Source organism: Ambystoma mexicanum, chromosome 6p, assembly GCF_040938575.1.
Source record: "Ambystoma mexicanum isolate Mex_15411 chromosome 6p, UKY_AmexF1_1, whole genome shotgun sequence".
Taxonomy (NCBI): Eukaryota; Metazoa; Chordata; class Amphibia; order Caudata; family Ambystomatidae; genus Ambystoma; species Ambystoma mexicanum.
In genome coordinates, this window is record NC_090935.1 from 1426958682 (window position 1) to 1426981594 (window position 22913).

The window sequence follows — 22913 nt, forward strand, 5'->3', positions numbered from 1 at the left end:
GTTCTCATCCCTCTAGTCGGTTACAAACATCTTAGAGAGACCATCTGCATTTTGGTGGTGACTTCCTGATCTGTGCTCAATGGAAAAATCAAATCCTTGGAGGCAGATTGACTAAGTGAGTAACTGTGGGGTTTCCCCTTTCATTTGCATCAACCATCTCAAGGGTTGGTGGTCAGTCTGAATGATGAAGGTAGATCCATACAAGTATGGTCTAAACCTCTTCAGTGACCACACAATAGCAAAACATTCTCTTTCTATTGTTGCCCACCTTGTTTCAGAATCCTTTAACTTCCTGCTGATGAAACAAATGGGGTGTTCCCTACCTTTCTCATCCAGTTGACTAAGGACTGCACCTATACCTACATTTGAAGCATCAGTTTGTACAATGAAGGGTTGGTGATATTCAGGAGCTCTTAGGACTGGAGCTTGACAAAGGGCTTTCTTTAGACCTTCAAAGGCTTGATTGTACTCCTCATTCCACCTGACCTTTTTAGGAAATTTGGGAGAGGAGATGACATTCAAGGGAGAAGCTATGGTCCCATAGTTCTCTATGAAGTTCCTGTAATACCCTGTGAGACCTAAGAAGGCTCTCACTTGGGTTTGAGGGTTTGAGTAGTAGGGGTGGACCGGTTTTGTACAGCTTGTACTTTGCTAGGCAATGGCCTTATTTCACCTCCTCCTACCTCATGTCCAAGGTAGACCACTGAACTCTGACCAATTTGACATTTGCTTGTCTTTATGGTCAGAGGGGCCTGTTCCAAAGCCTGCAATACATAGCCTAGGTGTTCAATATGTTCTTTCCATGTAGGGCTGAACACTGCAATATCATCCCAGTATGCCATACAGAAGTCCTCCATCCCATTCAGAACTTGGTTGACCATCCTCTGAAATGTAGCAGGTGCATTCTTTAATCCAAAAGGCATCACCTTGAATTGGTAGAGGCCAGCTGGGGTAGAAAATACAGTTTTCTCCTTGGCATGGTCTGTCAGGGCTATTTGCCAATAGCCTGACGTTAGATCAAATGTGCTGAGGTACTTGGCTGCACCAAGTTTGTCCACCAGCTCATCTGTCCTTGGCAAAGGATGGGCATCAGTCGTGGTGACTGCATTCAGAGCTCTATAGTCCACGCAGAATCTCAACTCCTTGGATCCTGCTTTGGTACAAGCACAACTGGGCTAGACCATGGGCTAGTAGAGGGCTCTATAACCCAGAGATCAAGCATCTTGGTGACCTCATTCCTTATGTGGGATCTGAAATGGTCTGACATTCTGTACCCCCTGCTTTTGACAGGCAAACAGTCACCAGTGTGTATGTCATGCTGGCCCCAAGGGGTCAAGCCTGGTGAAAGTGAGAACAGGGAGGCAAACTGATTTAACAGTAACTTGCACTCATCCTGTTGGTCAGATGTGAGACTGGAAGAGAGATTAACTCCTTCCACTTGCTCATCTAAAGGTAAGCCTCTGAGGAGGTCAGGCAGAGGTTCACTCTCCTCCTCCTCCTCCTCCTGAGCTGAAGCTAGAAGCAGAGCTCCTATGTCAGGTCTAGAGACATAAGCCTTTAAACGGTTGGTGTGAAAGACTCTGGGAGCCTCCTTAGGATTGCCTAAGTCCACCAGATAGTTCACTTCTCCAAGTTTACCCACAACCTTGAAGGGTCCTATCCATTTGTCCTGCAAGGCCCTCTGCTTTGTTGGGACCATAACAAGAACAAGCTGGTCTTGAGTAAACTCAACCATGTTAGCCTTCTGGTCATGCCAGAGCTTGACCAGCCCTCAAGTTATCACTTGCCTCTGCCATCATGTGTGACATTCTCCTCCGGAGACCTATCACATAGTCATTCACTCTGACTGGCTTGGGGGAAGGAGCACTCTCCAACCCCTCCTTAATCAGGGCCAATGGACCTCTGACTGGGTGGCAATAGAGAAGTTCAAAGGGACTGAATCCTACTCCCTCCTGAGGGACTTCTCTATAAGCAAAGAGAAGGCATGGCAGTAGAAGGTCCCACTTTCTTCTAAGGGGTTCCTCTAAATCACCTATCATGCTCTTCATAGTTCTGTTAAACCTCTCTACCAGCCCATTGGTTTGGGGTGGTAGGCGGTTGAGAACTTGTAGGTGTCTCCACAGATTTTCCACATGGTTTGCATGTAGTGGGACATTAAATCTGATCCCGTCAGATATCACCTCCTTAGGAAAACCTACTCTGGTAAAAATACCAAGTAGGGCCTTAGCCACAGCCGGAGCCGTAACAGTCCTCATAGGTATGGCTTCAGGAAATCTAATGGCATGATCCACTACAACCAGGATGAACCTGTTGCCTGAAGATGTGTGAGGGTCACGTGGACCAACAATGTCAATCCCAGCCCTCTAAAAAAGAATTCCCACTACTGGGAGAGGCACTTAAGGTGCCACGTTCTTGGACCCACTCTTGCCAGAGGTTTGGCAAGTGTGGCAGCTTCTGCAGAATTTGTCTACTTCTGTATCCATCTTAGGCCAGTAGAAGTGCAGAGATAACCTCTCTTTGGCCTTCTTAAAACTTAAGTGACCAGCCAGGGGTACTTCATGGGCTAACTGCAGAAACTGGAGTCGGTTCCCTAGAGGTACTACAAATCTTTTGTAGTCCCCAGGGGTTGACTCAGTTGGTTCACTGTAGAAGAGGCCATCCTCCCGGTGTAACCTATACTTCCCAGGTTCAGTCCCATGGAGCTGAGAAGTGGCCTGTTGGCAAAGACCTTCCAAGGTAGGACACTCTATTTGTCCCTTACTGAAATCTTCCCTGTTGGGTCCACCTTCTGCCAGTAAAGACTGCAGTTCAGGATGGTCAACAGGATCAAGATCTCCTACCAAGGTAAGATCCTCTTCTAGATCTGATTCCTCAGTATCTAGTTCGACCATACAGGGTTGAACCTCACACTCAGCCTCAGCTGGTGTGGGAGTCACAGATGTGACTTTGGACAGTATCGGAGATGTCCTTCTGGGCACAGGAGTGCTTGCTGGTTTCTTGCTGGCAGACTTAGGTTTCCCCTTTGTCTGGCTTTGTTTTGCAATGGCAGTAAGTCCCGTGGACTTGGGGTGATAGCTTCCTCTATCATGTCCCCAGGAGAGCCTCTTAAGGCTCTCTCCCTTGCAGACCTTGTGAGCTCCTGCTTCCTTCTGCTGGGGGACCTGGGGGTACTAGACACAACTCCAAGATTTTTAAGGTCATTACCAGCAGGACCCTCCCCGGTACGTTATTTTGCACACTTACAGGTATCCTGACAGTCATGTCATTACACTGGATGAGAGCTGGTAACTGGGGTACCATTTGCACAGGGCCTCCAGCTAACTTGGTTAAGTGTTTGGGTGCCTAAGCAACATCCTCCACTTTGAAAAAACATTCACCAACCACAGTTATGCTGGCTCCAGTGTCTCTGATGGCAGGGGTCTCCTGACCATTCACAAGAACACTATCTTTGTAATACGCTTTAGTATTATCTGGGATTGAGTTATAGACATCTAAGTTCTGTTGTTCCCAAAGACCCAAGGACACTAAAGAAACACTAGCTGAGACTCTCATGGGCTCATCAGTTAGTAACTGAAAATTTCCACTGGTCATAGTTACTTCATCCACCTGGGAAAAGGCTAAGGAGACAGTGTTGCTCCCTGAAGGTTTACCCTTACACTTGGGATCTCCTTTCACATGGCCAGGCAGCCCACAAACAAAGCATTTCCCAAATGCTCTCTGGAATGGGGGTTTGCTCTGACCTCCATCTGGTGTGGAACCAAATGGTACACTAGCCTGATTTGGTTTACCCTGTGGCTTACCCTGGTTATGTTTGAGACCCTCTTTTGGATTGGAGTTATTGGAATTCTCTTTGTTGTCTTTCTTTGGCTGCTTTCCCTCATTCTTTTTCTGAGTTGCCCCAGAATCCTTGTGAGTGGCCCTGTTGGCAACCCAGAAGTCAGCAGCCTTAGCTGGTTTCTTAGGATCTATCTCCTTTGAATCCACCAAGTGCTGTCTAAGTGTCACCGCCAAGCTCCAAATCGTCCTCTTCCTCTCCTATCTCCAGCCCTCCAACCACCTCCTCACCTGTAGAGCTGGTCTCCTCTGGCTGTTCCAACCTTTTCTTCCACCAAGCTGTTTTTTTTGTCGGAGGATAGGGCCTACCCCGGAAAGAAGCCACCCTGACCTGGTACAAAGAGGTCTAGTGGGGACTTCCCTGCCGGAGCAGACAAAGTGGGGGAAAAAGCCTAACGGCATAAAAAACCCCCAATCCAAGCTGGTGTGAGCGGGTACCATCGTAGGGTAGAAGCGTTGAGCGGTAGAGATGAACCGAAGTAGAAGGGAATTGAGCGTCGGAGTGTAGGAAGGGAAAACAATAGGAAGTCAGGATGGAACGGAGGTAAACAAGCAGTCTGGTAGGAAAAAGCCAACTGAGGACAAAACGAAAGTACAGGAGCAGGAGTACAGGGCTGAGGATGTATTAACAGCGGCAGAGTTAGCAAAATAGTAGTACAGGGAGGGAAAAGAAGGCGAAGAAAACACGGAGAAAAACTGTAGCGTCTCACCCGAAGCCTGACGCGAGAGGGTTGCAACGCGCAGGCTTCCGGGTGAGATGGGAAGATAAGGCGTTCCGCGGCTGACGTCGCGGAACAACTAGACCGCTCACCCAGTACGCGGCGAGACGCGATGGGCTGCTAATGGCGGCGCAGTCTCCACCGCGACCATATCCCCCAATGCTGGCGGCGCATGACAGTATGCCCCCTTCTATGTCTGGACCACCCAGGCTTACCTGGGTGGAAACGATGGAACCTCTGGGTATGGAGGGGGGCATGAACATAGGACTCTGGTTCCCAGGAATCTTCAGAACGGGGATATCCCTTCCAAGCCACTAGATATTCCAATCTTCCCCTTCTGAATCTGGAATCCCTAAAATGGGACACTTCGTATTCTTCAGGAACAGGGTTGGGATCCTAAGGGAGATGCAAATTTCTGTTACTGGGGTTATTGGAGTCCACGGAGCGTAAGAGAGAAGAATGGAAGACTGGATGAATGCGACGCATATTCTCGGGAAGCCTAAGTTTAAAGGCCACCGGATTTATCCGTTTAATGATCTTAAACGGCCCCACATAACGGGGGGATAATTTTGTAGGATGTAACCAACGAGGCAGGTATTTAGTGGAGAGCCAAACCCAATCCCCTTCCTTCCACAGGGGACAGGGCTGACGATGACGGTCGGCTTGAGACTTATACCTATCCCTGGCTGAGGACAAACTGATCAGGGCGCTCTTATGGGCCGTGGAGATGTCCGCTAATGTGGACTCGATTGAGGGTATGTTGGTCGGGGTACTGAGTAGGGGAAGTATTCCCCGGGGATGAAGCCCGTAAGTGCAGAAAAAAGGGCTTAGGTTGGTAGCCGAGTGTACAGAATTGTTATAGGCATATTATTAGGGAAAAATGACTGATGAATTTCCTATAAAAGTTTGTCAATCCAAGGAACCGTTGTACTTCCTTCAGAGAGGTGGGAGTGGGCCATTGCTGTATGGCAGACACCTTACGGGGATCCATAGAGATACCTTCCTTAGACAGTATGAATCCCAGATAGGAAATGGCGTTAGTCTTGAATACACACTTCTCAGGATTCACAATGAGGCAGTTGGTCCGTAGACGTTCTAATATGCTTTGGAGATGCCGGTTATGTTCTGGTTAGGATCGGGAAAATATCAGAATATCATCCAAATAAACAACAGCAAAGATGTAAAGGACGTCTGAAAACAAACGATCCATAAAGCGCTGAAAAACCGCTGGGGCATTCACTAAGCCAAAGGGCATCACCCGATACTCGTAGAGCCCAAAAGGAGTACGGAATGCCGTCTTCCATTCATCTCCCGCGCGTATACGGAGAAGATGGTATGCACTACGGAGATCTAACTTGGAAAAAATGGTAGCACCTGGCACTGCCTCCAGGATGTCAGCTATGAGAGGCGTGCGATATCTGTCTCTTATTGTGACCTTGTTGAGGCCGCGATAGTCAATGCAAGGTCTCAATTCAGCAGAATCGTGCTTGGGGATGAAAAACAACGGGGCCCCAGCAGGAGATCTTGAAGGTCGGATCAATCCATTGGCCAGGTGGGCGTCCAAGTACTGTCGTAGAGCTTCCTTCTCTGTGAAAGACAACGGAAACATCCGACCAAAAGGGACTAATGCATCTTGGGCAAGCTCTATGGCACAGTCCTCTGGTCGGTGCGGAGGAAGCTCCAATATGGTTCTGTTAACAAAGACTTCGTGGAACTCCTCTAATTCTGATGGGATGCAGCAAATGTCGCAAGTGGCGGTAGATTCGGGAGAGAGAATTTTTACCATTTCCTGTGACCGATTAGGTATACAAGACTCCTTACAAAATCCGGACTCGAAGGTAATGGTATTTCTGTACCAATCTATGGAGGGGTTGTGCCTTCTCAGCCATGGGATACCCACTATGACCGGGAAGTGGGCTGCTCGAATGAGATCAAATTTCAAACATTCAGTATGATGTTGGATAACCACTGTGAGAAGTTCTGTTGTGTGAGTAATAGGACCAGAGGAAAGTGGGGTCCCATCTACGCCTTCCACCTTCTGGGAATCCTCGCGTTGAACTAACAGGAGTCCTTGTCGATTAGCCCAAACCGTATCCATAAACACTCCCGCTGCGCCACAATCTATGAGGGCGAGAGTAGTTAGTTTTTTGGTTGCAGTTTGTATAAGAAGAGGGACCACCATCAATCGAGAGTCCATGGTATCTTCTTGAGGAGTGATTGCTAAGGTAACATAGGGGCAAGGAGATTTACCTCGGAAACCGACCCCCATCAGTTCCGAGGTCTGTCGTTTCCCGACCTGCGAGGAGGGACCTCTGGACAATTTCGTAGAAGATGAGCCTTTGACCCGCAATACATACAGAGGCCAGTATCTCGCCGTCTTCTTCTTTCTTCAGGAGTTAATGGGGCTCTCGTGGCTCCAATCTGCATGGGTTCCTCTTTGCCTGACCCTGAGGGCAATGGATGAGGAGGGGTTCCAGAGGAGGGTGAGTTGGCCGGAAGGCGGAATTTTCGTCTTTCGGCCCGGCGTTCACTGAGACGGAATTCAATCTGAAGTGCCATAGACATCAAATCCGATAAAGAAGTAGGAAGTGCAATGCGAGCCAATTCATCCTTCAATTCTTCTTTTAAGCCGCGACGAAAGATCGTAAATTGCGCGTGTTCGGGCCACCCAGCCTCAGTAGCAAGGCGTTTAAAAGAAGAGATGTAGGTTCTGAGATCACTATTGCCTTGTTGAACGTCTAGCAGTTCTTCCGCGGCAATATGGGTTATTTCGGCCTGTTCGAAGGTCTGTTTCAACAAGGTGACAAAGGCACCGTAGTCCTGGAGTACCGGATTATTGTTAGTCACCAAAGGGGAGGCCCAGGCCAAGGCATTACCGGTTAGGTTCGAGATCATAAACCCCACCTTGGTGTGAGCGCTAGCAAAAGTATGTGGGCGGAAGGCAAAATATATGGCACAGGATTCAAGAAATTCCTTGAGGCGTTTCGGCGATCCATCATATTTTCCAGAGGACAGGGGCATGGGGGGGAGATCCGTCTCCCTAGATTCACGAGCCGTAACCATCTGTCTCAGAGCGGCATTTTCAGCTTTTACATTCTGCAGTTCTACGTTCATTCCCTGCACGGCTTGGATCAGCTCTTGAAGCTGTTCAGGGGTAGCCATGTTGTATTTCAGGCGTTGCAAACTGTCACCGCCAAGCTCCAAATCGTCCTCTTCCTCTCCTATCTCCAGCCCTCCAACCACCTCCTCACCTGTAGAGCTGGTCTCCTCTGGCTGTTCCAACCTTTTCTTCCACCAAGCTGTTTTTTTTGTCGGAGGATAGGGCCTACCCCGGAAAGAAGCCACCCTGACCTGGTACAAAGAAGTCTAGTGGGGACTTCCCTGCCGGAGCAGACAAAGTGGGGGAACAAGCCTAACGGCATAAAAAACCCCCAATCCAAGCTGGTGTGAGCGGGTACCGTCGTAGGGTAGAAGCGTTGAGCGGTAGAGATGAACCGAAGTAGAAGGGAATTGAGCGTCGGAGTGTAGGAAGGGAAAACAATAGGAAGGCAGGATGGAACGGAGGTAAACAAGCAGTCTGGTAGGAAAAAGCCAACTGAGGACAAAACGAAAGTACAGGAGCAGGAGTACAGGGCTGAGGATGTATTAACAGCGGCAGAGTTAGCAAAATAGTAGTACAGGGAGGGAAAAGAAGGCGAAGAAAACACGGAGAAAAACTGTAGCGTCTCACCCGAAGCCTGACGCGAGAGGGTTGCAACGCGCAGGCTTCCGGGTGAGATGGGAAGATAAGGCGTTCCGCGGCTGACGTCGCGGAACAACTAGACCGCTCACCTAGTACGCGGCGAGACGCGATGGGCTGCTAATGGCGGCGCAGTCTCCACCGCGACCATATCCCCCAATGCTGGCGGCGCATGACACTAAGCTCAGGGGAACAGACATCAAAAATAGACTCCAGCATTACAAGATTCCTCAAACCTTCATAAATAGACTCCAACATTAGAGAATTCCTCAAACCTTCATAAGTGTTCAGTTTGTAACCCTTAACCGAACCATCTAAGTTTTTCAAACAGTCACACACCCAGGTAGCCCGAGGGGTACCATCATGCTTTTTGAGGGTTCTAAACCTCTTACGATACTGGGAAGGGGTCTTCCCAAATCTAGCTATTAATGCTAGTTCCACACACTCCTGTTCATCCACCTCCCCCAACTCCATTACAGCATCACTTGCAATCGGGGGGATCCTATAAAAAAGCCAGGGAATCAACTGATTCCCTGAGATACCTTGAATCCCATGATTGTACTCAAACATTGCTAGTCAATCCAAAACATCAAGTTTAGTCTCATACATACCAATCATCTCCTTTGGCATACAGGGTTTCTTAGGGCTGGAAGACCTAGAGGACTCTGGGAGAGAAGTATTTTCTAGAGACCGTTTCTTCATTTCTAGTGCATGGTTCAGCTCCATTTCTCTGAGCCTTAACTCTTGATGTTTCATGGCAGTGTGTGCATCAATACGTTTCACTTCCAATTCAAGTCTCATTCTTTCAAGCGAAATAAATTCAGGAGTAAGTGTAGGACCTGTGAGGGTCCCAGTGGACAGAGGTTGTGCTTTCTGAGCAGGCAAAGGAGTTGTAGGGTTTCCTAGCATGGACTCATCTACCTCTTCTAAATTAACACTCTCAGAATAAGAAACGTCAAAATCCACATTTGCTGGAGTGGCAGGTCCTTCTGACCCACTCTCCACACTTTTTCCCATTAACTTTGCAACCAGTTCAGATTTCTTTCCTTTACCAGAGAGATTCTTATCCCTACACATGGTTCTCAGAACCTCAGCAGTATAGAGTAAAAGACTCTCTTCAGTGTAGCTTTCCATATTTGACATGACTCCTTTTAGTTAAATAGACTTAGTGGTGTTAGCCTTGTGCTTAGTTGAACCCAAGCAACAGCAGCACTCTAAGTGTAATCACTCTACTTCCAAATCCTCACCGGTGTACACCAGTGTTAGGCAGAATCCCGTGCAGTACCCTTAGGGACCACTAAACACGATTAAGACTACAGGTGGCAATACAAGTTTTACTTTGGTACAAGCCTGTACTACTATGTCAGAGTGGAAGCAGTGGCGTAGCAGCCAGGCTCATCTCAAGAGTATATGAGCAGTAGCAGAGATTACACAAAGGGACCACAATTACTGTGACTCAAGTAAACACTGACTCAAGGTTTCAGGTAGACAAATATAAGTACATCTATTTTTAAACCATTCATTATAAACACAACACCTATTAAACTTAAACAAAAACCACACGTTAAATATACTACTACTAACCAATTCACTTTGTACAGTATGTCTCAAGGTGAGGAACCTGTGTTTGAATGAAACGGTGTTAGGCACAAAACACGTTACCGCAAATACGATTGCGATCACTTTTTGACAGTTCGGTCTACTAATTAAACGTGTATCCGTGACATGAAATGCTACCGGGGCAAAAACACACTTAGCACCCGAGATACTCAGAGGGAGTTGGAGGCAAAAATCACAGGCAATATTTTGGTTAGGCAAACAGAATCGAGAAACACTCATAGACAAGAGTTCAAAAGTCAAAGGGCCGGAGCCAGGGTTAAGTGGCACCAGGGCCTGTTGCCGAAGATCACACAGTCAGATAGTTCACAATTCAACGTAGCCAAGAGTACTTCGATATTTTCAATGTTCGGAAGCAAAAGTTATAAGAAGGAGGGAAGACGAGGGCAAGCCTTGGAAATGAAGAAAAGGGGTTCATCCAGTCTCCTCAAGCAGAACACAGTACCTTATTCCAATGATGCAGCTGGTGCCCTGGCAGTTGTTCCTGTTGGTTTCCCGCAGACCCACGATTCCTGGAGCTTTGTTGTGAAGGAGGATGTCTGAAGGGGGTCTGCACCACACAGGGATGAAGCCGGCAGCAGCGACAACGAATAAAAGGTGCGCTCCTTAAAAACACAGGAGAGGCTCTTCAAATGGCTATCCGGACCACTACAGCTGTGTGCAGGAATTACGACCAAGGAAGAGGACCCTCTGGCTGTGGAAGACGAGCTGGTTATCCCCACCAGGCTCAAGGGAAGAAGACTCCGGACTGGTTCATCTCTTAGTCATTGAAGGGCAGATAGCTCAGGACTGCAGCAGGGCTTCCCTGGGACGGGGTAGTTGCAGCAGCCGTCGTTCTCTCCGCTTCTCTTCGGTTCCTTGTAGTTCCAGTGGCGACTATCTGACTTCTAGCCCAAGAGACCTGCCTTTTATGCGAAAAAAACCCCATTCACACAGCCTGGCTGTCAATCACCCAGCAGGGGGGTTGTCCAGCCCGGACAACTACCCTGGCCAATCATGACAAAGTGCAACTTGGGTTTCCTAGGATACCCTGTGCAGGGGGTGAATACACCCCTCCCTCACATTCAGCCCACCTCGACACACAGGCGCCTTGAGGAGGGCTTCTAGGTAGAAGCCAGTCAAAAAACAGTGAACAAAGAAGGCAAACCTAGTTTGCCGCGCAAAGTAAAACACAAGAAGGAGTTTAACAAAAGGAAATGGCGAATAAACCGCACCGGAGCCAAACGAAAAAGGATTTGGTCAAGCGGGTTTAAGGTTAAGGCTAACGCAATAGCCTTCAATGTTACCACGGTTATATAAGATAACCGCGGTAGAAATTTAGGGTAGATGCCACTGCCAACAGTCATGTCTAAATGTTAAAAGAGCGAAACAATGCTCTACGAGGTACAGATGAAAAGAGTTAAGAGTTAACCCTTCCAGTACTCCATGTAAGATGGGGTGTACTGGATCTGTGGTTAGCTTCGACTAAGTAAAGTTAATGGTAACTTTACCCTTTTCTGGGGGACAGTAATGACCTCAGAAATGGAGTCGGTGGGAAGTCTAAACGACAACCCTGTGCCACTGCACAGAAAGTGTGGTGTGACACACACAAAGAAGGGGGCTACTGAAGTGGTGTATTCCAGAGCCCACAATCCCAAAAACAGGTAAAAACACATAGCAAAATACAAGTAATAGTCGTGAAAAGCTCACACTCTTAGCAAGTGGAAAAGAAACAACTCCAGAGATCCAGCAAAGCTGCTGTGAGGGTCTCACTAGGTAGGGGAAATTAGCCATGAAAATTCTCCCTAACAGTAACTTGTTCTTTGAATGGATTTTGTCCTCCCACGTATTCCTCATCTTATGATAGGCTCCCATAGCAGTGATAATTTTGGAGGTGGGAGTACTAGTTATTCTTCTCATGGACGGAATGAAGTACCGCCTTGGCAAATAAACCTTCATTGTAAGAAGAGGCATCTAAGCAATAATGCTTGATGAAGGTATGCATTGATGCCCATGTTGCAGCTGAACAAATATCTGCTGCAGGGACTCCCCTCTTCAGAGCCGCAGAAGTAGCCATCCCGCTAGTGTAATGGGCTTGAAGCCCACCCGGTTGGTCCTTTCCCGCCAATCTGTAGCATTCAATTATAGCCAGAATGATCCAGTGGGATATAGTCTGTTTTGTCACTGCTAATCCCAATTTATAACCAGTATAACCTACAAAAAGTTGGTCATCTTCACGTAATTTTGAAAATCTTGAAATGTAAAAACTGAGAGCCCTTGCAGTCTCTCCTCTTCTTTGCCCAAATGAGGAGGAGGACAGAATGTTGGTAATATGATTTTTTGTGACAAGTGGAAGTCAGAAACTACTTTTGGTAAGAAAGAGGGTTTAACCTTAAGAACCACTTTGTCCTTGTAAAAAGTAGTATATGGAGGTTTACATGAGAGAGCCTTAGTTCACTAACCCTGCGGGCTGATGTTAAGGCCACAAGAAGGACAGTCTTTAATGTTAGAAGCCTCAAGGGACAGGAGTGCAGAGGCTGAAAAGGTATACAAGTTAGAAACTTAAGTACTAGATTTAAATCACAAGTTGGGACATGAAAGGGGACTGGAGGGTACACATTAGTAAGCCCTTTCAGGAATTGAATTATTAATGTAATTTTGAAGTAAGAAACCTCTTCCGAGGAGCTCTTGAAAATGGACAGCGCAGCTAGATATCCTTTAATTGTCCCAATCTGGAGCCCCAGATTGGCTAGATACAATAGGAAAGAGCACCATTGGGGTGCCACAATGAAAAGGGTCCACATCCTTATTGTTGCACCTGTTACTGATCTTGTTCCAATGACACCGGTACTAAGATTTTGTTGCTGGCCTCCTGGCCAAAAGCAAAATCTTCATTACGTCATCCGGAAGATCCCAATCCTTGTATCTCAACCTCTAAGAAACCATGCGCGAAGGTTGAGTGTTTTGACCTCTGGATGGAGAACCTGACCTTCCTCTTGCGAGAGAAGATCCTCTCTTTGTGGAAGACGTATTGGAGGGCAGATGGACATGTCCAGAAGGTCCGGATTCCACGTCCTCCTGGCCCAATCCGGGGCAATTAGGATCATGGTTTTCCTGAACTTTCTCAACCTCGTGATTACTTGAGGAATCACGGGGACTGGAGGAAACGCATACAGAAGTGGGAACTTCCAATCCACCACAAACGCGTCTCCTAGAGCTTCTCTTGGGGGAAATTCACTTGAACCGAACTGTTCGCACTTCCGGTTGACCCCAGTCGCGAACAGGTCCACTTGAGAGGTTCCCCAAAGGCCAAGATCTCCAGAAGGACTTCCTGAGCAAGCTCCCACTCGTGGGACACTGTGCTTTGCCTGCTCAGAGCGTCTGCCGCTGTGTTCTGCTCCCCGGCTAGATGAACTGCTGATAGAGAGATTCCCTCTCGTATTGCCCAGCACCAGAGCTGCATTGCCTCTCTGCACAGTGGTAGTGATCCTACACCTCCTCTCTTGTTGAGGTAGTACATGGCCACCGTGTTGTTCGTCATTATCAGAACGTTCTTTCCCTGCACAGAGGGCAGGAAGGCCTTCAGCGATAGTCTGATTGCCCTCAGCTCCAATAGGTTTATGTGTAGTTTGGACTCCGATAGAGACCAACGACCGCTGATTGTCAGATCGTTGGTGTGGGCTCCCCACCCCGTGAGTGAGGTGTCCGTTACTACTGTTATCTCCGGCCATGGTTGGCAAAAAGATTCTCCCTTGAGGATGTTGTCATTGCAAGCCCACCATAGTAGATCCTGAGCAACTGCGCATGGGACAAGTAGAAGATCCGACATAGTCCCTGAGAATTGGGACCACTGAGTTCTGAGGGCCCATTGGAGAGATCTCATCCTCAGTCGAGTCTGTGGCACCAGGAAAATGCAGGATGCCATGAGGCTGAGCAACCTCAGAAAATCGAAGGCCGGCAGATGCTGGGCATTCTGGAACTTTGTTACCATCTGCAGAATGTGGAGAGCTCTCACCTCTGGAGGCGAGGCTTTGCCCGAGGAAGTATCCAAACCTGCTCCGATAAACTGGAGCTCTTGGGATGGTATCATGTGAGACTTCTTGAAATTGAGGGAGAAGCCCAGTTTGTGAATGAGGTGAAAGGTGATCGACAGATGTTCCTGAGCTTATTCGGGAGAACGTGCTCTGATCAACCAATCGTCCAGGTAGGGATGGACGGGAATCCCCCCCTCTCCTGAGACTCGCTGCCACCAGCACCATCAGTTTGGTCAAAACCCTCAGGTGGAGGTCAGCGCGAATGGCAGAACTCGAAACTGAAAGAGAACCACCAACCGCGAACCTCAGGTACTTTCTGTGCTTGGGACACATGAAAGTAAGCATCCCGAAGCTCCAATGATACCAACCTGTCTTGGAGTTTGAGAGCCTGAAGGATCTGAGAAAGGGTTACCATCTTGTACTTGTCCTTCCTGAGGAACTTGTTCAAGTTTCTTAAGACCAAGATGGGTCTCAATCCTCCGTCCTTCTTTGGAATGAGAAAGTAAGGGGAGAACCAACCCTTGTTCCTCTCCACTACAGGTACCTGTTCTATTGCACCTTTCTCTCGCAGGGTTAAAATTTCCTGCAACAGGAGCGGATCTGGAATTTTGACAGAGTTGGTTCCCGGTGGATGGTAGTGAGGCCTTTTTAGGAAGGGAAGGCAGTAAACCTGAGCTACTGTTTCCAGTGCCCAAGCATCTGAAGTAATGCCCCGCCATTCTTTCAGATGCTGAGAGATTCTGCCTCCCATTAGGGTTTTTTTCTGTGATAAGGCCTCAGAGTGGTTTGGAGGCGGCTGCAGGAGTGGCTGAGGGCAAAGATGCCGTTCCTGAGGCTGGTTTTGCACTTTTTCCTTGTCCACCAGGAGCGACATTTCTCTTGCCTCTTTGAATGGCCTGTCCTCTTCCTCTACCAAAAGAGGAGTAGTACCGAAAAGAATGACCTCTCCAGGAAGATGAGCCTGAATAAGGTTTCTGAGGCTGTCGCATGGAGGCGCGAAGAGATTTAGCCGCCGCTTTTGTAGTTTTTCTAAGCTTTCATAAGCTTTACTACCAAACAGCCTCAAGCCATCAAAATACATGTTGAGTAGTCTGGCCTGCACATCTGGTGCAAACCTTGACTTCCTCAATCACGCAAAGCTGCGTAGCACTGTGCTTGCAGCCATGGATCTGCTGATAATATCAGCAGTATCCAGTCCAGACTGGAGACATTCCCCCATTGCCTCCTTTCCATCTTTGACAATATTCAGGAAGCCTTCACTTTCCTCGCCTTCCGGAATATGTTCGGCTGCCGCCGAAATGCAGTCCCAGAGGGTATGGGTAAACCTGGACAGGGTACAGGTGACATTAGTTGACTTGAGAGCCATGCTACCCGAGGTAAAGACCTTACGGGCCCAAGCATCCACCTTCTTATCCTCTCTATCTGGGGGGATAGATGGATATGCTGTTTGTCTTGAGGAAGTTGCAGCCTGAATAACCAGACTTGTGGGATGCCTACTTAAATAATCAGGATCAGGACTAAAAGTTCTATACTTCTTTGGAAAATGATTGTTGACTGCAGCAATTGTATCAGGAATTTCCCAGTTTTTTTCTACCGTTCTTTGAAGTGCTCTATGGAACGGGAGAACTTGATCCTTCTGGGGGCCCTGATCAAGTATATCAGTCATATCACCCTGATCAAAAGTGGGTGAGGCTCTACCTCAGCCCATGCATTCAACCACTCTATTCATTAGACTCCTGTACCCTGAATCTGCATGTTCTGCAGGGCCACGTTTTGCAAACTCCAGCTCAGGTGACGTATCAATGCCACTAGCAGAGTGAAGGGTATCACACATGTCTCTCATTTTCAATTTCGGATAGATTCATTCTTCTGGGACCTCTCTAGTACCATATTGTACTCCAAAAGGAGAAACGTCTTCTTCTTCAGAGCCACTTTCTTCAAATATAGAAGACATAGACTTAAAGAAGTCTGACTTGGGTAAAGGAGTAAATCTCCTTTCCTGTACATGAGTTTGGGTCGAAGGAATCGAAGGAAGCTTCGATGGTAACGAAGGAGTCTTTGAAGACACTGATGACGTCTTCGACAAAGGCGTCGAAAACGCTTTTGGCTTCCATGTCCAAGCCGTCTGCGCCTACAAAGTCGTCGAGGGCTTCAACGGCTTATGTTTTTAGATGGTGTCGGGGAAACACTAGATTCTCAAGGAATCTTTGACGATTTGACGTTGACTCGAGTCTTTCGACTTTCACCTTTACTACTGGATTTTTCCACAGTAGTTCCTGACTTCCCTGTGTCGTCCGACGGAGCGACCGGGGTCTGGCTCTTTTGAGGCTTCTTTGAGGGGGTCAAGGACACATTCTCAAAGACCTTCATCTTCCTTCTAAATTCATCCCATTTTCTTGGGGAATGCGACCAATTCGGTACACGTATCCGAGGAAGAAGAGGGAGATCTATGTCTCCTCTTAACCTTTTTTGAAGAGGAAGATGAAGAGCGTTTCGATCTATTGCGTAATCGAGACCTTTTAGAATGTTTCCGATGATCAGATTCTTTCGAATTGCTTGATTTCCTATGTCTTTTTGACGAGGCCTTCGAGGAGGCCTTGGAAGCTTCCCACCCCACCGCCAGTTTACCTTTCCTCTCACGAAGGGCCTTCTCCATCATCGACTGACAGGAGCCACAGTTGCCGGTTCAATGGTCTGAACCTAGGCACCAAAGACAAATGCAGTGAGAATCTGTAACCGACATCTTCGATCCGCAGTCGATACATTTTTTGAACCCCGTCTTGGGAGTAGAAGGGGTGGAAGAAGGCGACATTTTCTGAAGGAAATGTTGAAGCACGCCGTTCTCGAGAGCGAAGCAATCGGAAAAACGCAACTGAAGCCAACGGGCGCGGCATGAGCTATTTATACTGATGGCGACGTCAACGCGGTACGGAGTCCATCGAGGGACATCGACGCCACGACCTCGTGCACAGCACCCACTGCCGAGAATTTTTTTCCCGAAGCAGCAAAGCTAAGCGGCGAAGCTGGCAGGATACGAATATCATAAAATGAGGAATACGTGGGAGGACACAATCCATTTGAAATGCCTGTTTCAACAAGCTGCAAGCCTCCTTGAGAGCATTTTGAGAATAGGATTAGTGTGCCTACTTGTTTGGTGCTAGAGAAGCCTGTGTAGAGCTGAGCTGACTGAGCATAGCGGACTAAGAATGTGTGCACTAAAGGTTGTCTGTTTTGGAGTGTAGGCTCACAGTTCAGTACGTAGGGCGTACGATTCCTATAAATGACATCAAAATATTGTCCAATTGTAACTTGTCAGTCAACTAGACAGGTTTGTCCACATAAAGAAAGTGTTCACAGTCTGCACTGCACTAATGCAGTCATGGAAAATCCCCCTGGATCTCCCTCCAAGGGCTCCCACAAGAAGGGAACCATACTCCTTGTCTTTCTCCACCCACAGCAAGTGTACAATGTCTCATGCCAGTAAATGTCACGTGCAGGAGCGCAATGTTTAATGCTAGTGTGTAATGTCTCAAGCAAGTGTGCAGTGTCTCATGCCAGTCTGCGAACACTCATGCAATCACTTTAGCAGTCAGCTACCCATTGCACAGCAGCAGAGGAAGGTGTGGTGGTGTGATTTTATGACAGAAATTACGTAGAAAAATATTAATTGTAACGATAGATGATATAAAGATAATGAAATTAAAATCAAAGTAGAAAAAACGGGAGACAGCGGTGGTGTACAATGCAATCTCCATTGGATTCTGGCCTCTTGGCCAGGAGGTTTATCTTTGATGATGATGACTTGATTCAGAAGATGATGGCCCATTTATGTTGTCACCTTCATTGTGTTGGCGAAGACCCAGAAGAACATAGAGTAGTTTTCAGTCGGCACAGAGAGAGCCTTTCCAGACATGCACTTTTTCATAAAGCGAACAGCCATTTTATTGCAAACAGAAGCCTTTCAATGGCTTCCGAACTGTCACAGGGTTTTTCCAAAGTGGAGGGCAGGTGGCAGGCGGCTATTATGTACACAGTTATCTTGGAAGAGGTCAAATGCCAGCAAAGTTGGCGCAAGGTCAAATACTCACTCCCACTCCTGATGTGCTGGTAAAGGGTGCTTTCATGTTTTCTGTGCCTCTTGGGAGGTGATCAGCCAGGATGCTTGGTTGTTGCAGACAGTCCTTATTTTATTTATTCTCTATACAGGGAGGAACAATGCTCTTTTGATCACAAAAGAACATACAATATATAAGAAATCAGATTTGACGAGAAGCAGTGGGTTTCTTACAATTCAGTGAGTTTGAGTGACATTCTGACCAGGTTGTTGTGGAGGGGGTCGGGGGGAGGTGAAGGCTAGTAATTGGAACAGTCACCGGCAGAGACAAATTACTTAGGTGGAAATACATAGATTGAGGACAACCAACATTTGTCATTTTTAAGTGCAGCAGGTGCTGCAGTTCTAGCCAGCCGTGGAACACATGCCACTGTGTAAGCTGCTCATTTAGCCATCACGTGTTCTGTAGCTCATATTAGAAAAGCATTTTGCTACTTGTACTCTTACGTTGTGTGGCCTGGGCCCAGTAAACATTTCAAGTTGCAAGCTAACAGCCAGGCATAAAAGGCATCTGCCCCAGGCCTGATGTGATGAATGCAAGTTCCCCACTTGTACATAGACAGCAGCAGGACACTGTGTTTCCATGCAAATAATTGCTATTTCTTTTTTAACCAGATAATGGATAAACTGTTTAACTTCAGAAGATCCAAGTTTTCATCAAACGAAGGGCAAGGGAGTGCTGCTGCAGCTGCTAGAGCACCACCTAAGAAGAGCTGAAAGTGCTGTCCTCTTTGAAAATGCTGCTTTCAAAGTGGATTGGTTAAAGGAAATAGACGAAATAGAGTTCCAGAAATCACAAGATAAGCTACATGTGCGACTTGGAGAGATGTTTTAGTGCAATGCTGATGTGGGCCTGATTTGCAGAGTATGTGCAGAAGCTAAAGTTGCTGGCAAATTTTCTACAGGAATGAAATGGGCCGATGGGTGGAAATTGGACTACACGAAACGCCATTTAGTTGGAAAAGTCATGTCTCTGTTGTACAAGCTCTCACGCACAAGAACTGGGCTGAGAAACTGAGGTTTGGATTGCGTAGTATGCTGGCACAAACCTCTACTGAGAGTCAATAGATTGTCCATGGTTGAGCAACTATGGTCCAAGCCTGAAGAGGTCAAAGTTCTAATGTACTGCTAGCTGTAAAATTAAACACTTTCTTGCTATCTGTGCAAGAAATCCACAATAACATAGCACACAACACCAAAATACCAGATAACTGGAAAAGTACAAATTATGCATTTGAATTCCTGGAGTCCATCAGTAGCATAATCAGATCAGAAATCATGGCACAAGTTTGCAATTCTCCCTTTAACATACTTATTGTTGATGAAAGCACAGACATTTCAGTCAGTAAAGTGTTTGTTTTTTACTTTAAGATCAGATCTCTTGCAGCAACTCCACATTCAATGTACAAAACTGTGATTGGTGGAATTATCAAGTTAACATCTTGCAATGCAGAAGCTGTCACTTTAGCTATTACTGAATTTTACTCTGCCAATGGTCTGAATCTGCAGAAAATGGTGATGTTCACTTCAGATGGTGCATCCGTTATTCTTGGAGCAGAACAGCAGTGTGGCTACAAGGCTTAAACAATCCATTTCACACTTAATTGAGCAAAACTGTGTGGCTCACCGTGAAGAATTGGGCATTGGGGATGCTTGGAAGAAAGTGCCAATGATTAGGGAAGTAGAAGAACTGTCTATTCTGTGTTTTGCAGATCTCCTTTGAAAAAATCGGAAATTTTAAGAAATGGCATCAGTCATTGAATGCGATGCTTTGTAATTTCGACCTCTCAATGTAGTGAGCTGGCTATCAAGACATTTTGCAGTGAATGCATTAATTCCCAATTATGAGGTGTTGCTAAAATGCATTCATCAGGAAATGAAGGAGGAAAATTATCCTATAGCAAAATACTGTTTCAAGAAACTGTCTGACCCCACTTATCACATTTCTATGGCAGTGTCAAATGATATTCTTTGCGATCTAGCATACTTGTCCAAGTTACTCCAAAAAAGCAGTCTTACCCCAATTGAAGCCATGCAGTTTGCACGAGGCAAGATCAACCAGATCAGGGGACAGTACCTTGGTCAGGAAGTGTTCTGGAGCAGCACAGTTACAGATATGATCTCAACATACTCTGACAACAAGAAGGACTTCAGTACCGCATCTATTCGGAGTTTTATTGGCTTGGTATGTGAGCATACGGAGAAAAGGTTTCCAGAAAACGAACTGAAGGACTGGGCCAGTTTTGATTTTGATTCACTAGTAGCCACTCAACAATGCAGCTTTGAGTTTGGAATAGAAAATGTTAAGCATCTTGTTGAAAAATAAGACATTTTAGATTGCAAGGACAGTTCAGAATCACTTTCTATTTTTATAAACTCTACCCCTTTCTGGGCCGCCCGATCCACCACTGCCGCTCCCCCATGTCTGTTGCCCACAAATAATGCTTAAAAGTGTACAAATACTGTGCGGCGGGCAGTCACTAGCCGGCAAGGCTGCAACGTTTACCTTGCTTTTTTAGCACCAGACCGCTACGCGATGAGCACAAAGAAAACACCAGAGTTGTGATGGCAACCCGCCAAGAGGGAGGAAGGAGTAGGAAATCCCGGCAGGAAAGAAATCAAAGCAAGACCGAAGCAAAGGAGGCACTACGTTTCTAACTTTGATAGTATAAGACCACACCACAGAAAACCAGCTAAACAGCCAAACAGCGACTTCGGAAGCGACTTTACGAAGCGCATGGGTTTCTCCTTATGTTGGTTACTGGGAAATAGTGGGAGTGGCTTCCTAAATATAAGGAAATGTGTTACAAAGGATTATAGAGACTATTACAAGCTTTTCAGAACGCTATCTGTAAGTGAAACTTCTAGTCCAATAAGTCTAATAGTATATTCACTACCATGAATCATCCACAGGAGATTGCTTCTCAGCAGCTCCAGAGGTCTGCAACAGCGACTTCACGAAGCGCGCGTGCATGAAGAGAGCGGGTTTCTCCTTAGGTTGGTTTCTGGGAAATAGTGGGAGTGGCTTCCATGAATCAACCACAGGAGATTGCTTCTCAGCAGGTCCAGAGGCCTGCAACAGCCAAACAGAGACTTCGGAAGCGACTTACAAAAAGACTGACAACAAGGGCGACAGTTTGAAAAGCACAACACATCAGAAAGTGGCCTACAAGTGCTCCTAACAAATCAGCACCTAAGTTGAGTGGCAAAAGAGGGAATATCACCAAAGCATTGTATTTATTCGCAACTGCCCTTTTCACACCCATCATCAGTTTCAGCCTACATGGGGATGCAAAATTCCACATGCGAGCCAAAATCTAAATAAGATAATACTGGAAATTGAATTGGATTTCAGCTTTTGGCATTGCTAGTTAGTAATGCTGCAAAATAGTTTCAACGTTTGTGTCAAATTAGACTGGCATACCACCCAGGAATATCCACTGTTTGCTGCTTCATCGTCATCTGTGATCTTCCCTTCATAAGGGCCGAAATGTACACCTTTCGGAAACGTTGAAGCTTCATTCCAAACACCAAGACCTGCAAATGGAATGCTCGATGGCCCAATGCTCATGCCAGCAGGTAAAGTGAGAGCTGATCTATTTGGCTGTTCTCCATGAACTAGTGTGTCCTTGATAAACACTGGCGGGCCATGAGTAGAACACATTTCAAGGAAAAAAGTCTGGCAATCTTCACAAACTAGAAGAGGAAAGAAATAATTCATATATTAATATTTGAAATAATTACAGTTATCCAAATGAAATCATTCAGTTGCTCCATTTCTCTCTCTATACACCTACAAATTAAGCAATGTTCACTACATAACAAACATGTTTAACATAAGGATACAATGAAATATGTTATGTTGTATTGTTTTATACTGCACACCATTGCCATTTGCAGGCCTCCAGGTGCTCTCGTTGTTCTAAAAAGGAAAGTGCGGGTGGGTTGGTTAGGGGAGAAGAGGGAAAAGGCAGGTGTTGTGCTCAGCTGTTGATCAGCGTAGAACCAGGAGTAACTGGAGTCTGACCAGGTGTCTTTTCTAGGTGTCTTATGATGTGTAAACCGCATGGGTACTGTTGCCAGTTGGGGGATGTCCTGTGTTTGACTTATCAAGTGATGTAGCTAATTGAGGAGGTTTGGGAGCCAGTTAGAGAGATTAACTATTTTGAAGCGTTTTAGCAAGGAGGTTTTCTATAGCTGTCTGAGGTCAGTGTGTGAGGGTGGCTGTGTAGGAGATTGCTAGTGGATTTTGGGTATTTAGTTGTGGATAGCCACTGGGCACAGTGCGACTATGCTATTCAGCTTTGTTGGAAGACTCACCTTCACACAGGCGTGAGGAGTGTGTAGCTTCAGAACATGCTGTGATAATATTGGGCTTGTCTCGCTATGGAGGACAGGATACAGAAAGCTGATATTGCAGAGACTATTGTTTGGGATATCCCTATCTGTCTAGGGCAATGCATTTGTCCTGAAACACTGGGGAATAGGATCCACTATCATAAGTACTTACAGTTGAAATGACGCTGCAACTGGCTTGGGCACTTTATGGAAAAACAAGTTACTTACCAACTGTAACGTTCTTTCGATTGGATGTTCCTCCCACGTATTCCACATCTCAGATATATTTGTATCTTCAGCTTAGCTGCTTCGAAGAAAAAAAAATCCACACCAGAGGGAGCTGTGCTCGAGGTCGCGGCGTCGATGTCCCTCGAGGGCTGCCGTAGAACATCGACATCATCCGCAGTATAAAGCACTCGAGCCGCGCCCTTTGGCTTCAGTTCTGTTTTTTCGATATTCTAAACTGAGGCGTTGATCAGGCATACCCCTAGACCGCAAGCTCTAAAGGAATGCGGAGTGTAATTGACGTAAATTGTATG

At 46.6% G+C, this 22913-nt stretch overlaps 1 protein-coding gene across 1 annotated transcript in view; it reads right to left on the reverse strand.

The window, feature by feature from the left end:
• Positions 1–22650, reverse strand: part of LOC138510837 (histone-lysine N-methyltransferase PRDM9-like) — a 639242-nt gene extending 616592 nt beyond the window's left edge. The window contains exons 1-3 of the mRNA XM_069626517.1: positions 22603–22650; positions 22357–22420; positions 21461–21732 (exon numbers count right to left, since the gene is read on the reverse strand). Coding sequence (XP_069482618.1) covers positions 21461–21732; positions 22357–22420; positions 22603–22650 — 384 coding nt within the window. The remainder of the gene's footprint in view (positions 1–21460; positions 21733–22356; positions 22421–22602) is intronic.
• Between the last annotated feature and the right edge of the window lie 263 nt (positions 22651–22913).